The sequence below is a fragment of the Ascaphus truei genome, chromosome 6 (genome assembly GCF_040206685.1).
Source record: "Ascaphus truei isolate aAscTru1 chromosome 6, aAscTru1.hap1, whole genome shotgun sequence".
Taxonomy (NCBI): Eukaryota; Metazoa; Chordata; class Amphibia; order Anura; family Ascaphidae; genus Ascaphus; species Ascaphus truei.
In genome coordinates this window covers 48,497,234-48,511,179 of record NC_134488.1, presented here as the reverse complement: position 1 = coordinate 48,511,179, position 13,946 = coordinate 48,497,234, and the positions used below count along the sequence as shown (strand labels likewise).

Here is a 13,946-nt window from a genome sequence, read left to right as displayed (position 1 = left end):
CTCCTCCTTTATGTCACTGCTCCTATACCTGGGACCTCTCTCCTCCTGCATCTCACTACTCCTATACCTGGGACATCTCTCCTCCTGCATCTCACTACTCCTATACCTGGGACATCTCTCTTCCTGCATCTCACTACTCGTATACCCGGGACCTCTCTCCTCCTGCATCTCACTACTCCAATACCTGGGACCTCTCTCCTCCTGCATCTCACTACTCCAATACCTGGGACCTCTCTCCTCCTGCATCCCGCTACTCATATACTATACCTGGGACCTCTCTCCTCCTGCATCTCACTACTCCTATACCTGGGACCTCTCTCCTCCTTTATGTCACTACTCCTATACCTGGGACCTCTCTCCTCCTGTATCTCGCTACTCCTATACCTGGGACCTCTCTCCTCCTGTATCTCGCTACTCCTATACCTGGGACCTCTCTCCTCCTGCATCTCACTACTATACCTGGGACCTCTCTCCTCCTGCATCTCACTACTCCTATACCTGGGACCTCTCTCCTCCTTTATGTCACTGCTCCTATACCTGGGACCTCTCCTGCATCTCACTACTCCTATACCTGGGACATCTCTCCTCCTGCATCTCACTACTCCTATACCTGGGACATCTCTCTTCCTGCATCTCACTACTCGTATACCCGGGACCTCTCTCCTCCTGCATCTCACTACTCCTATACCTGGGACCTCTCTCATCCTGCATCTCACTGCTCCTATACCTGGGACCTCTCTCCTCCTGCATCTCACTACTCCTATACCTGGGACCTCTCTCCTCCTGCATCTCACTACTCCTATACCTGGGACCTCTCTCCTCCTGCATCTCACTAATCCTATATCTGGGACCTCTCTCCTCCTGCGTCTCATTGCTCCTATACCTGGGACCTCTCTCCTCCTGCGTCTCACTACTCCTATACCTGGGACCTCTCTCCTCCTGCGTCTCACTACTCCTATACCTGGGACCTCTCTCCTCCTGCTTCTCACTACTCCTATACCTGGGACCTCTCTCCTCCTGCGTCTCACTACTCCTATACCTGGGACCTCTCTCCTCCTGCATCTCACTACTCCTATACCTGGGACCTCTCTCCTCTTGCATCTCACTGCTCCTATACCCGGGACCTATCTCCTCCTGCATCTCACTGCTCCTATACCTGGGACCTCTCTCCTCCTGCGTCTCACTGCTCCTATACCTGGGACCTCTCTCCTCCTGCGTCTCACTGCTCCTATACCCGGGACCTCTCTCCTCCTGCGTCTCACTGCTCCTATACCCGGGACCTCTCTCCTCCTGCATCTCACTACTCCTATACCCGGGACCTCTCTCCTCCTGCATCTCACTACTCCAATACCTGGGACCTCTCTCCTCCTGCATCTCGCTACTACTATACCTGGGACCTCTCTCCTCCTGCATCTCTCTACTCCTATACCTGGGACCTCTCTCCTCCTGCATCTCACTACTCCTATACCTGGGACCTCTCTCCTCCTTTATGTCACTGCTCCTATACCTGGGACCTCTCTCCTCCTGCATCTCACTACTCCTATACCTGGGACATCTCTCCTCCTGCATCTCACTACTCCTATACCCGGGACCTCTCTCCTCCTGCATCTCACTACTCCAATACCTGGGACCTCTCTCCTCCTGCATCTCGCTACTACTATACCTGGGACCTCTCTCCTCCTGCATCTCTCTACTCCTATACCTGGGACCTCTCTCCTCCTGCATCTCACTACTCCTATACCTGGGACCTCTCTCCTCCTTTATGTCACTGCTCCTATACCTGGGACCTCTCTCCTCCTGCATCTCGCTGCTCCTATACCTGGGACATCTCTCTTCCTGCATCTCACTACTCGTATACCCGGGACCTCTCTCCTCCTGCATCTCACTACTCCAATACCTGGGACCTCTCTCCTCCTGCATCTCACTACTCCAATACCTGGGACCTCTCTCCTCCTGCATCCTGCTACTCATATACTATACCTGGGACCTCTCTCCTCCTGCATCTCACTACTCCTATACCTGGGACCTCTCTCCTCCTTTATGTCACTACTCCTATACCTGGGACCTCTCTCCTCCTGTATCTCGCTACTCCTATACCTGGGACCTCTCTCCTCCTGTATCTCGCTACTCCTATACCTGGGACCTCTCTCCTCCTGCATCTCACTACTATACCTGGGACCTCTCTCCTCCTGCATCTCACTACTCCTATACCTGGGACCTCTCTCCTCCTCTATGTCACTGCTCCTATACCTGGGACCTCTCCTGCATCTCACTACTCCTATACCTGGGACATCTCTCCTCCTGCATCTCACTACTCCTATACCTGGGACATCTCTCTTCCTGCATCTCACTACTCGTATACCCGGGACCTCTCTCCTCCTGCATCTCACTACTCCTATACCTGGGACCTCTCTCCTCCTTTATGTCACTGCTCCTATACCTGGGACCTCTCTCCTGCATCTCACTACTCCTATACCTGGGACATCTCTCCTCCTGCATCTCACTACTCCTATACCTGGGACCTCTCTCCTCCTGCATCTCACTACTCCTATACCTGGGACCTCTCTCCTCCTGCATCCCGCTACTCCTATACCTGGGACCTCTCTCCTCCTGCATCTCACTACTCTTATACCTGGGACCTCTCTCCTGCTGCATCTCGCTACTCCTATACCCGGGACCTCTCTCCTCCTGCATCTCGCTACTCCTATACCTGGGACCTCTCTCCTCCTGCATCTCGCTACTCCTATACCTGGGACCTCTCTCCTCCTGCATCTCGCTACTCCTATACCCGGGACCTCTCTCCTCCTGCATCTCGCTACTCCTATACCCGGGACCTCTCTCCTCCTGCATCTCGCTACTCCTATACCTGGGACCTCTCTCCTCCTGCATCTCGCTGCTCCTATACCCGGGACCTCTCTCCTGCATCTCACTACTCCTATACCCGGGACCTCTCTTCTCCTTTATGTCACTGCTCCTATACCTGGGACCTCTCTCCTCCTGCATCTCACTACTCCTATACCTGGAACCTCTCTCCTCCTGCATCTCACTACTCCTATACCTGGGACCTCTCTCCTCCTGCATCTCGCTACTCCTATACCCGGGACCTCTCTCCTCCTGCATCTCGCTACTCCTATACCCGGGACCTCTCTCCTCCTGCATCTCGCTACTCCTATACCTGGGACCTCTCTCCTCCTGCATCTCGCTGCTCCTATACCCGGGACCTCTCTCCTGCATCTCACTACTCCTATACCCGGGACCTCTCTCCTTCTTTATGTCACTACTCCTATACCTGGGACCTCTCTCCTCCTGCATCTCACTACTCCTATACCTGGGACCTCTCTCCTCCTGCATCTCACTACTCCTATACCTGGGACCTCTCTCCGCCTGCATCTCACTAATCCTATATCTGGGACCTCTCTCCTCCTGCGTCTCATTGCTCCTATACCTGGGACCTCTCTCCTCCTGCGTCTCACTACTCCTATACCTGGGACCTCTCTCCTCCTGCGTCTCACTACTCCAATACCTGGGACCTCTCTCCTCCTGCATCTCACTACTCCAATACCTGGGACCTCTCTCCTCCTGCATCTCACTACTCCTATACCTGGGACCTCTCTCCTCCTGCGTCCCGCTACTCCTATACCTGGGACCTCTCTCCTCCTGTATCTCGCTACTCCTATACCTGGGACCTCTCTCCTCCTGCATCTCACTACTATACCTGGGACCTCTCTCCTCCTGCATCTCACTACTCCTATACCTGGGACCTCTCTCCTCCATTATGTCACTGCTCCTATACCTGGGACCTCTCTCCTCCTGCATCCCACTACTCCTATACCTGGGACCTCTCTCCTCCTGCATCTCACTACTCCAATACCTGGGACCTCTCTCCTCCTGCATCCCAGTACTCCTATACCTGGGACTTCTCTTCTCCTGCATCTCGCTACTCCTATACCTGGGACCTCTCTCCTCCTGTATCTCGCTACTCCTATACCTGGGACCTCTTTCCTCCTGCATCTCACTACTATACCTGGGACCTCTCTCCTCCTGCATCTCACTACTCCTATACCTGGGACCTCTCTCCTCCTTTATGTCACTGCTCCTATACCTGGGACCTCTCTCCTCCTGCATCTCACTACTCCTATACCTGGGACATCTCTCCTCCTGCATCTCACTACTCCTATACCTGGGACATCTCTCTTCCTGCATCTCACTACTCGTATACCCGGGACCTCTCTCCTCCTGCATCTCACTACTCCTATACCTGGGACCTCTGTCCTCCTGCATCTCGCTACTCCTATACCTGGGACCTCTCTCCTCCTGCATCTCGCTACTCCTATACCCGGGACCTCTCTCCTCCTGCATCTCGCTACTCCTATACCTGGGACCTCTCTCCTCCTGCATCTCACTACTATACCTGGGACCTCTCTCCTCCTGCATCTCGCTACTCCTATACCTGGGACCTCTCTCCTCCTGCATCTCACTACTCCTATACCTGGGACATCTCTCCTCCTGCATGTCACTGCTCCTATACCTGGGACCTCTCTCCTCCTGCATCTCGCTACTCCTATACCTGGGACCTCTCTCCTCCTGCATCTCACTACTCGTATACCCGGGACCTCTCTCCTCCTGCATCTCACTGCTCCTATACCTAGGACCTCTCTCCTCCTGCATCTCGCTACTCCTATACCCGGGACCTCTCTCCTCCTGCATCTCGCTACTCCTATACCTGGGACCTCTCTCCTCCTGCATCTCGCTACTCCTATACCCGGGACCTCTCTCCTCCTGCATCTCGCTACTCCTATACCTGGGACCTCTCTCCTCCTGCATCTCACTACTATACCTGGGACCTCTCTCCTCCTGCATCTCGCTGCTCCTATACCCGGGACCTCTCTCCTCCTGCATCTCGCTGCTCCTATACCCGGCACCTCTCTCCTCCTGCATCTCACTACTCCTATACCTGGGACCTCTCTCCTCCTTTATGTCACTGCTCCTATACCTGGGACCTCTCTCCTCCTACATCTCACTACTCCTATATCTGGGACCTCTCTCCTCCTGCATCTCACTACTCCTATACCTGGGACCTCTCTCCTCCTGCATCTCACTACTCGTATACCTTGGAACCTCTCTCCTCCTGCATCTCACTACTCCAATACCTGGGACCTCTCTCCTCCTGCATCTCACTACTCCAATACCTGGGACCTCTCTCCTCCTACATCTCACTACTCCTATATCTGGGACCTCTCTCCTCCTGCATCTCACTACTCCTATACCTGGGACCTCTCTCCTCCTGCATCTCACTACTCGTATACCTTGGAACCTCTCTCCTCCTGCATCTCACTACTCCTATACCTGGGACCTCTCTCCTCCTGCATCTCACTACTCCAATACCTGGGACCTCTCTCCTCCTGCATCTCACTACTCCTATACCTGGGACCTCTCTCCTCCTGCGTCCCGCTACTCCTATACCTGGGACCTCTCTCCTCCTGTATCTCGCTACTCCTATACCTGGGACCTCTCTCCTCCTGCATCTCACTACTATACCTGGGACCTCTCTCCTCCTGCATCTCACTACTCCTATACCTGGGACCTCTCTCCTCCATTATGTCACTGCTCCTATACCTGGGACCTCTCTCCTCCTGCATCCCACTACTCCTATACCTGGGACCTCTCTCCTCCTGCATCTCGCTACTCCTATACCTGGGACCTCTCTCCTCCTGCATCTCACTACTATACCTGGGACCTCTCTCCTCCTGCATCTCGCTGCTCCTATACCCGGGACCTCTCTCCTCCTGCATCTCGCTGCTCCTATACCCGGCACCTCTCTCCTCCTGCATCTCACTACTCCTATACCTGGGACCTCTCTCCTCCTTTATGTCACTGCTCCTATACCTGGGACCTCTCTCCTCCTACATCTCACTACTCCTATATCTGGGACCTCTCTCCTCCTGCATCTCACTACTCCTATACCTGGGACCTCTCTCCTCCTGCATCTCACTACTCGTATACCTTGGAACCTCTCTCCTCCTGCATCTCACTACTCCAATACCTGGGACCTCTCTCCTCCTGCATCTCACTACTCCAATACCTGGGACCTCTCTCCTCCTACATCTCACTACTCCTATATCTGGGACCTCTCTCCTCCTGCATCTCACTACTCCTATACCTGGGACCTCTCTCCTCCTGCATCTCACTACTCGTATACCTTGGAACCTCTCTCCTCCTGCATCTCACTACTCCTATACCTGGGACCTCTCTCCTCCTGCATCTCACTACTCCAATACCTGGGACCTCTCTCCTCCTGCATCTCACTACTCCTATACCTGGGACCTCTCTCCTCCTGCGTCCCGCTACTCCTATACCTGGGACCTCTCTCCTCCTGTATCTCGCTACTCCTATACCTGGGACCTCTCTCCTCCTGCATCTCACTACTATACCTGGGACCTCTCTCCTCCTGCATCTCACTACTCCTATACCTGGGACCTCTCTCCTCCATTATGTCACTGCTCCTATACCTGGGACCTCTCTCCTCCTGCATCCCACTACTCCTATACCTGGGACCTCTCTCCTCCTGCATCTCACTACTCCAATACCTGGGACCTCTCTCCTCCTGCATCCCAGTACTCCTATACCTGGGACCTCTCTTCTCCTGCATCTCGCTACTCCTATACCTGGGACCTCTCTCCTCCTGTATCTCGCTACTCCTATACCTGGGACCTCTTTCCTCCTGCATCTCACTACTATACCTGGGACCTCTCTCCTCCTGCATCTCACTACTCCTATACCTGGGACCTCTCTCCTCCTTTATGTCACTGCTCCTATACCTGGGACCTCTCTCCTCCTGCATCTCACTACTCCTATACCTGGGACATCTCTCCTCCTGCATCTCACTACTCCTATACCTGGGACATCTCTCTTCCTGCATCTCACTACTCGTATACCCGGGACCTCTCTCCTCCTGCATCTCACTACTCCTATACCTGGGACCTCTCTCCTCCTGCATCTCGCTACTCCTATACCTGGGACCTCTCTCCTCCTGCATCTCGCTACTCCTATACCCGGGACCTCTCTCCTCCTGCATCTCGCTACTCCTATACCTGGGACCTCTCTCCTCCTGCATCTCACTACTATACCTGGGACCTCTCTCCTCCTGCATCTCGCTACTCCTATACCTGGGACCTCTCTCCTCCTGCATCTCACTACTCCTATACCTGGGACATCTCTCCTCCTGCATGTCACTGCTCCTATACCTGGGACCTCTCTCCTCCTGCATCTTGCTACTCCTATACCTGGGACCTCTCTCCTCCTGCATCTCACTACTCGTATACCCGGGACCTCTCTCCTCCTGCATCTCACTGCTCCTATACCTAGGACCTCTCTCCTCCTGCATCTCGCTACTCCTATACCCGGGACCTCTCTCCTCCTGCATCTCGCTACTCCTATACCTGGGACCTCTCTCCTCCTGCATCTCGCTACTCCTATACCCGGGACCTCTCTCCTCCTGCATCTCGCTACTCCTATACCTGGGACCTCTCTCCTCCTGCATCTCACTACTATACCTGGGACCTCTCTCCTCCTGCATCTCGCTGCTCCTATACCCGGGACCTCTCTCCTCCTGCATCTCGCTGCTCCTATACCCGGCACCTCTCTCCTCCTGCATCTCACTACTCCTATACCTGGGACCTCTCTCCTCCTTTATGTCACTGCTCCTATACCTGGGACCTCTCTCCTCCTGCATCTCACTACTCCTATATCTGGGACCTCTCTCCTCCTGCATCTCACTACTCCTATACCCGGGACCTCTTTCCTCCTTTATGTCACTGCTCCTATACCTGGGACCTCTCTCCTCCTGCATCTCACTACTCCTATACCTGGGACCTCTCTCCTCCTGCATCTCACTACTCCTATACCTGTGACTTCTCTCCTCCTGCATCTCACTACTCCTATACCTGTGACCTCTCTCCTCCTGCATCTCACTACTCCTATACCTGGGACCTCTCTCCTCCTGCATCTCACTACTCCAATACCTGGGACCCCTCTCCTCCTGCATCTCACTACTCCAATACCTGGGACCTCTCTCCTCCTGCATCTCACTACTCCTATACCTGGGACCGCTCTCCTCCTGTATCTCGCTACTCCTGCATCTCGCTACTCCTATACCCGGGACCTCTCTCCTCCTGCATCTCGCTACTCCTATACCTGGGACCTCTCTCCTCCTGCATCCCACTATGCCCTCCCTATTGCTTTTTCTGTTTACTCTCTCCTCACTCCTTTGTAAACTTTTCTGTTCCCTCCAACTTCCCCACTCCCCTCCTATCCACATCTCTTCCCCTCTCCTTCCCTCCGCATGTGCCTGTGCCCATACACTGCACCATTATTTATACTCCTCTCTCCCAACAACTTATTTACCCCTCAATAAAAAGCACCCCCACCAATCCTCTATTCACACCCTCTGTCTGCTCCTCCTTCCTGCTGCTGGGGATCTCCTAATCCTGCACCCAGCCATATACACACCCGCTCTCACACACGCCTCCCTGCCACCCGTTCTCACCCACGCCTCCCTGCCACCCGCTCTCACCCACGCCTCCCTGCCACCCGCTCTCACCCACGCCTCCCTGCCACCTCCTCTCACCCACACCTCTCTGCCACCTCCTCTCACCCACACCTCCCTGCCACCCGCTCTCACCCACGCCTCCCTGCCACCCGCTCTCACCCACGCCTCCCTGCCACCCACGCCTCCCTGCCACCCGTTCTCACCCACGCCTCCCTGCTACCTCTTCCCCTGCTAATGGTGTTAACCTTCTCATTTAATACTGACTAACCTTAAACTCGCCCCACAAATCAAGCATCCCAACAGCCTGCACTCATGGCCACTGTCCCACACCCACGTCACTCCTACCCACCCACTGTGGCCAAGCACTGCCATCTACAGCACTTATTCCCTCAACTGCTGTCTCTGTAACTCTCCCATCATACTGCTTAGATTGTAAGCTCTCTGGGGCAGGGATTTCCTTTCCTATTGTGTGACTTTGCTGCGCTTATTGTATCTCGCCAGGTCCACGTGTAATTCACACACACACGTCCACGTGTAATTCACACACACACTGCCAGGTCCACGTGTAATTCACACACACTGCCAGGTCCACGTGTAATTCACACACACTGCCAGGTCCACGTGTAATTCACACACACTGCCAGGTCCACGTGTAATTCACACACACACTGCCAGGTCCACGTGTAATACACACACACACACACACACGGCCAGGTCCACGTGTAATTCTCAAACACACACACACTGCCAGGTCCACGTGTAATTCACACACACTGCCAGGTCCACGTGTAATTCTCAAACACACACACACTGCCAGGTCCACGTGTAATTCACACACACTGCCAGGTCCACGTGTAATACACACACACACACACACACACTGTCAGGTCCACGTGTAATTCACACACACTGCCAGGTCCACGTGTAATACACACACACTGCCAGGTCCACGAGTAATACACACACACACACACACTGCCAGGTCCACGAGTAATACACACACACACACACACACACTGCCAGGTCCATGTGTAATTCACACACACACACCCACACACACTGCCATGTCCACGAATAATTCACACACACACACACACACACACACACACACACACACACACACACACACACACACACACACACACACACACACACACACACACTGCCAGGTCCATGTATTTCACACACACACACACACACACACACACACACACACTCACACTGCTAGGTCCACGGGTAATTCACACACACACACACACACACACTCACACACACACACACACACACACACACACACACACACTGCCAGTTCCACGGGTAATTCTCACACACTCACACACACTTCCAGGTCCACGGGTAATACACACACACACACACACACTGCCAGGTCCACGGGTAATACACACACACACACACTTCCAGGTCCACGGGTAATACACACACACACTGCCAGGTCCACGGGTAATACACACACAGCCAGGTCCACGGGTAATACACACACACACAGCCAGGTCCATGGGTAGTTCACACACACACTGCCAGGTCACATGTATATCTCCCACGGTTATACAGTATGACACATGTATGTCACCCACGGTTATACAGTAGTATGACACATGTATGTCTCCCACGGTTATACAGTATGACACATGCATATCACCCACGGTTATACAGTAGTATGACACATGTATGTCTCCCACGGTTATACAGTATGACACATGTATGTCTCCCACAGTTATACAGTAGTATGACACATGTATGTCTCCCACGGTTATACAGTAGTATGACACATGTATGTCTCCCACGGTTATACAGTAGTATGACACATGTATGTCTCCCACGGTTATACAGTAGTATGACACATGTATGTCTCCCACGGTTATACAGTAGTATGATACATGTATGTCTCCCACGGTTATACAGTAGTATGACACATGTATGTCTCCCACGGTTATACAGTATGATACATGTACGACTTGTGTCCCGCTCACTCCCCCTCCCTGACAGCGCCTGGTAACGTCATGCAGGACGTGGACCAATCCTGCCGCTCCGGGCATTTTCCCAGAACGTGGCCCAATAGGAGGAGGGATCCAGAGCCGGAGCCGTGCTCTGATTAGCCAGCCTCCGCGCGCGGGTGACGTCAGCGGCTGCCGGTAAATCCACCAATCACAACGCGCCGCGTTCCGGCCTGTGCGCGAGACACTGGATACAGGAGCACGCGCGCACATCGGGGAAGAGAGGCACAGGAAACGCGCGCACACCGTGAGAGACACCTGAGGGGAGAGAGAGGTGAGAGACACCTGGGGGGAGAGAGAGGTGAGACACCTGGGGGGAGAGAGAGAGGTGAGACACCTGGGGGGGGGGAGAGAGGTGAGACACATGGGGGGGGGGAGAGAGGTGAGACACATGGGGGGGGGGAGAGAGGTGAGACACATGGGGGGGGAGAGAGGTGAGACACCTGGGGGGGGGGAGAGGGAGGTGAGACACCTGGGGGGGGAGAGAGGTGAGACACCTGGGGGGGGGGAGAGAGGTGAGACACCTGGGGGGGGGAGAGAGAGGTGAGAGACACCTGGGGGGGGGGGAGAGGTGAGACACCTGGGGAGGGGGGAGAAACACCTGGGGGGGAGGGGGAGAGACACCTGGGGGGGAGGGGGGGGGGAGGGAGAGAGGTGAGATACCTGGGGGGGGGGGGGGAGAGGCGCGAGAGACACCTGGGGGGGGAGAGAGAGGCGAGAGACACCTATGGGGGGGGGGGAGAGAGAGAGAGGCGAGAGACACCTATGGGGGGGAGAGAGAGAGGCGAGAGACACCTATGGGGGGGAGAGAGAGGCGAGAGACACCTATGGGGGGGGGGAGAGAGAGAGGCGAGAGACACCTATGGGGGGGGAGAGAGGCGAGAGACACCTATGGGGGGGGAGAGAGAGGCGAGAGACACCTATGGGGGGGAAAGAGAGAGGCGAGAGACACCTATGGGGGGGGAGAGAGAGAGGCGAGAGACACCTATGGGGGGAGAGAGAGAGGCGAGAGACACCTATGGGGGGGAGAGAGAGGCGAGAGACACCTATGGGGGAGAGAGAGAGGCGCGAGAGACACCTGGGGGGGGTGAGAGACACCTGGGGGGGGGAGAGAGAGGCGCGAGAGACACCTGGGGGGGGAGAGAGAGGCGCGAGAGACACCTGGGGGGGGAGAGAGAGGCGCGAGAGACACCTGGGGGGGGAGAGAGAGGCGCGAGAGACACCTGGGGGGGGGAGAGAGAGGCGCGAGAGACACCTGGGGGGGGGGAGAGAGGCACGAGAGACACCTGGGGGAGGGAGAGAGAGGCGCGAGAGACAGCTGGGGGGGGGGGGAGAGAGAGGCGCGAGAGACACCTGGGGGGGGAGAGAGGCGTGAGAAACACCTGGGGGGGAGAGAGGCGCGAGAAACACCTGGGGGGAGGAGAGGCGTGAGAGACACCTGGGGAGGGGGGAGAGAGAGGTGAGACACCTGGGGGGGAGGGAGAGCGAGGTGAGAGACACCTGGGGAGAGAGGTGAGAGGCACCTGGGGGGGGGGGGAGAAGAGAGACACCTGGGGGGAGAAAGAGGCGAGAGACACCTGGTGGGAGAGGAAGAGAGAGGGGTAAGATGTATGCCGGGAGATTTTCCATGTAGGGAAAGGTAGGTGGGGATATATTTCGGGTGAGTGACAGGCAGGGGATACACTGGGGGTACACAGGTGGTACAGAAGGGGCACACTGACATTACACCGGGGAGAGAGGCCTGCACATTAAACATGGTAGAAAGGTGTTATGGGACCGAGTGATTTCCCTTTTGCTGCACGTTGATAGGTGAGACAGGTAAAGGTCTGACACTCTCCCCAGGCTGCACATGGTCGTGCCGAGCAGTGACTCCTGCAAGATGGGGCCCTCCGTTCTGGCTGCGATGATACTCCTGCTGGTAACACTCCTGCACACACAGACGGGTACGTGCATCTGCGGGGGGGGGGGGGGGTTCTGGGTAGGGCGGGAACGTGTGCACCTGGGCGAGCGAAGAAGCTCTCGGGGGTGGGGGCAGGTAATGCTATTTCTGGGGGTTATGAGAGGGGGCCGGTACGGACTTGCTGAGTGTGCGCAGTTTTCACGCGCGGTTTCCTCGCTGCGATGCAGAGGCTGTAGCCGTGATGTCTGTGGATATGGGCAGCGAGTGGATGAAAATCGCCATTGTGAAGCCAGGCGTTCCCATGGAAATCGTCTTAAACAAGTAAGAGGTGTAGGGATATGTTTATGGGGGGGTGTATATACACACAGATCTCTCTCTGTCCCTCTCTCTGTCCCTCTCTCTGTCCCTCTCTCTGTCCCTCTCTCTGTCCCTCTCTCTGTCCCTCTCTCTGTCCCTCTCTCTGTCCCTCTCTCTGTCCCTCTCTCTGTCCCTCTCTCTGTCCCTCTCTCTGTGCCTCTCTCTGTGCCTCTCTCTGTCTCTCTCTCTGTGCCTCGTCTGTCTCTCTCGTCTGTCTCTCTCTCTCTCTCGTCTGCCTCTGCCTCTCTCTCGTCTGTCTCTCTCTCTCGTCTGTCTGTCTCTGTCTGTCTGTCTCTCTGTCTGTCTGTCTCTCTCTCTCGTCTGTCTGTCTGTCTCTCTCTCGTCTGCCTGTCTGTCTCTCTCTCTCGTCTGTCTGTCTCTCTCTCTCTCTCGTCTGTCTGTCTGGCTCTCTCTCGTCTGTCTGTCTCTCTCTCTCGTCTGTCTGTCTCTCTCTCTCGTCTGTCTGTCTCTCTCTCTCGTCTGTCTGTCTGTCTCTCTCTCTCGTCTGTCTGTCTGTCTCTCTCGTCTGTCTGTCTCTCTCTCTCGTCTGTCTCTCTCTCTCTCTCGTCTGTCTCTCTCTCTCTCTCGTCTGTCTGTCTCTCTCTCTCGTCTGTCTGTCTCTCTCGTCTGTCTGTCTCTCTCTCTCGTCTCTCTGTCTCTCTCGTCTGTCTGTCTCTCTCTCTCGTCTGTCTGTCTCTCTCTCGTCTGTCTGTCTCTCTCTCGTCTGTCTGTCTCTCTCTCGTCTGTCTGTCTCTCTCGTCTGTCTGTCTCTCTCTCGTCTGTCTGTCTCTCTCTCGTCTGTCTGTCTCTCTCTCGTCTGTCTGTCTCTCTCTCGTCTGTCTGTCTCTCTCTCGTCTGTCTGTCTCTCTCTCGTCTGTCTGTCTGTCTCTCTCTCGTCTGTCTGTCTCTCTCTCGTCTGTCTCACTCGTCTGTCTGTCTCACTCGTCTGTCTGTCTCACTCGTCTGTCTGTCTCTCTCGTCTGTCTGTCTCTCTCGTCTGTCTGTCTCTCTCGTCTGTCTGTCTCTCGTCTGTCTGTCTCTCTCTCTCGTCTGTCTGTCTCTCTCTCTCGTCTGTCTGTCTCTCTCTCTCGTCTGTCTGTCTGTCTCTCTCTCTCGTCTGTCTGTC

General features: G+C 55.3%; 1 protein-coding gene across 7 annotated transcripts in view; it reads left to right on the top strand.

The window, feature by feature from the left end:
• Nucleotides 1-10,722: 10,722 nt before the first annotated feature.
• The window catches only part of HYOU1 (hypoxia up-regulated 1), a 33,526-nt gene continuing 30,302 nt past the window's right edge, over nucleotides 10,723-13,946 (top strand). For 3 of the 7 annotated variants that reach the window (XR_012802158.1, XR_012802157.1, XM_075604204.1), the window contains exons 1-3: nucleotides 10,723-10,837; nucleotides 12,404-12,506; nucleotides 12,691-12,784. Coding sequence is in view for 5 of the 7 variants with exons in the window: in XM_075604204.1 (XP_075460319.1) it covers nucleotides 12,413-12,506; nucleotides 12,691-12,784 (188 nt within the window). In the remaining 2 variants the exon portion in view is untranslated. The other 4 variants (XM_075604200.1, XM_075604201.1, XM_075604203.1 and 1 more) reach the window with 4 other exon arrangements.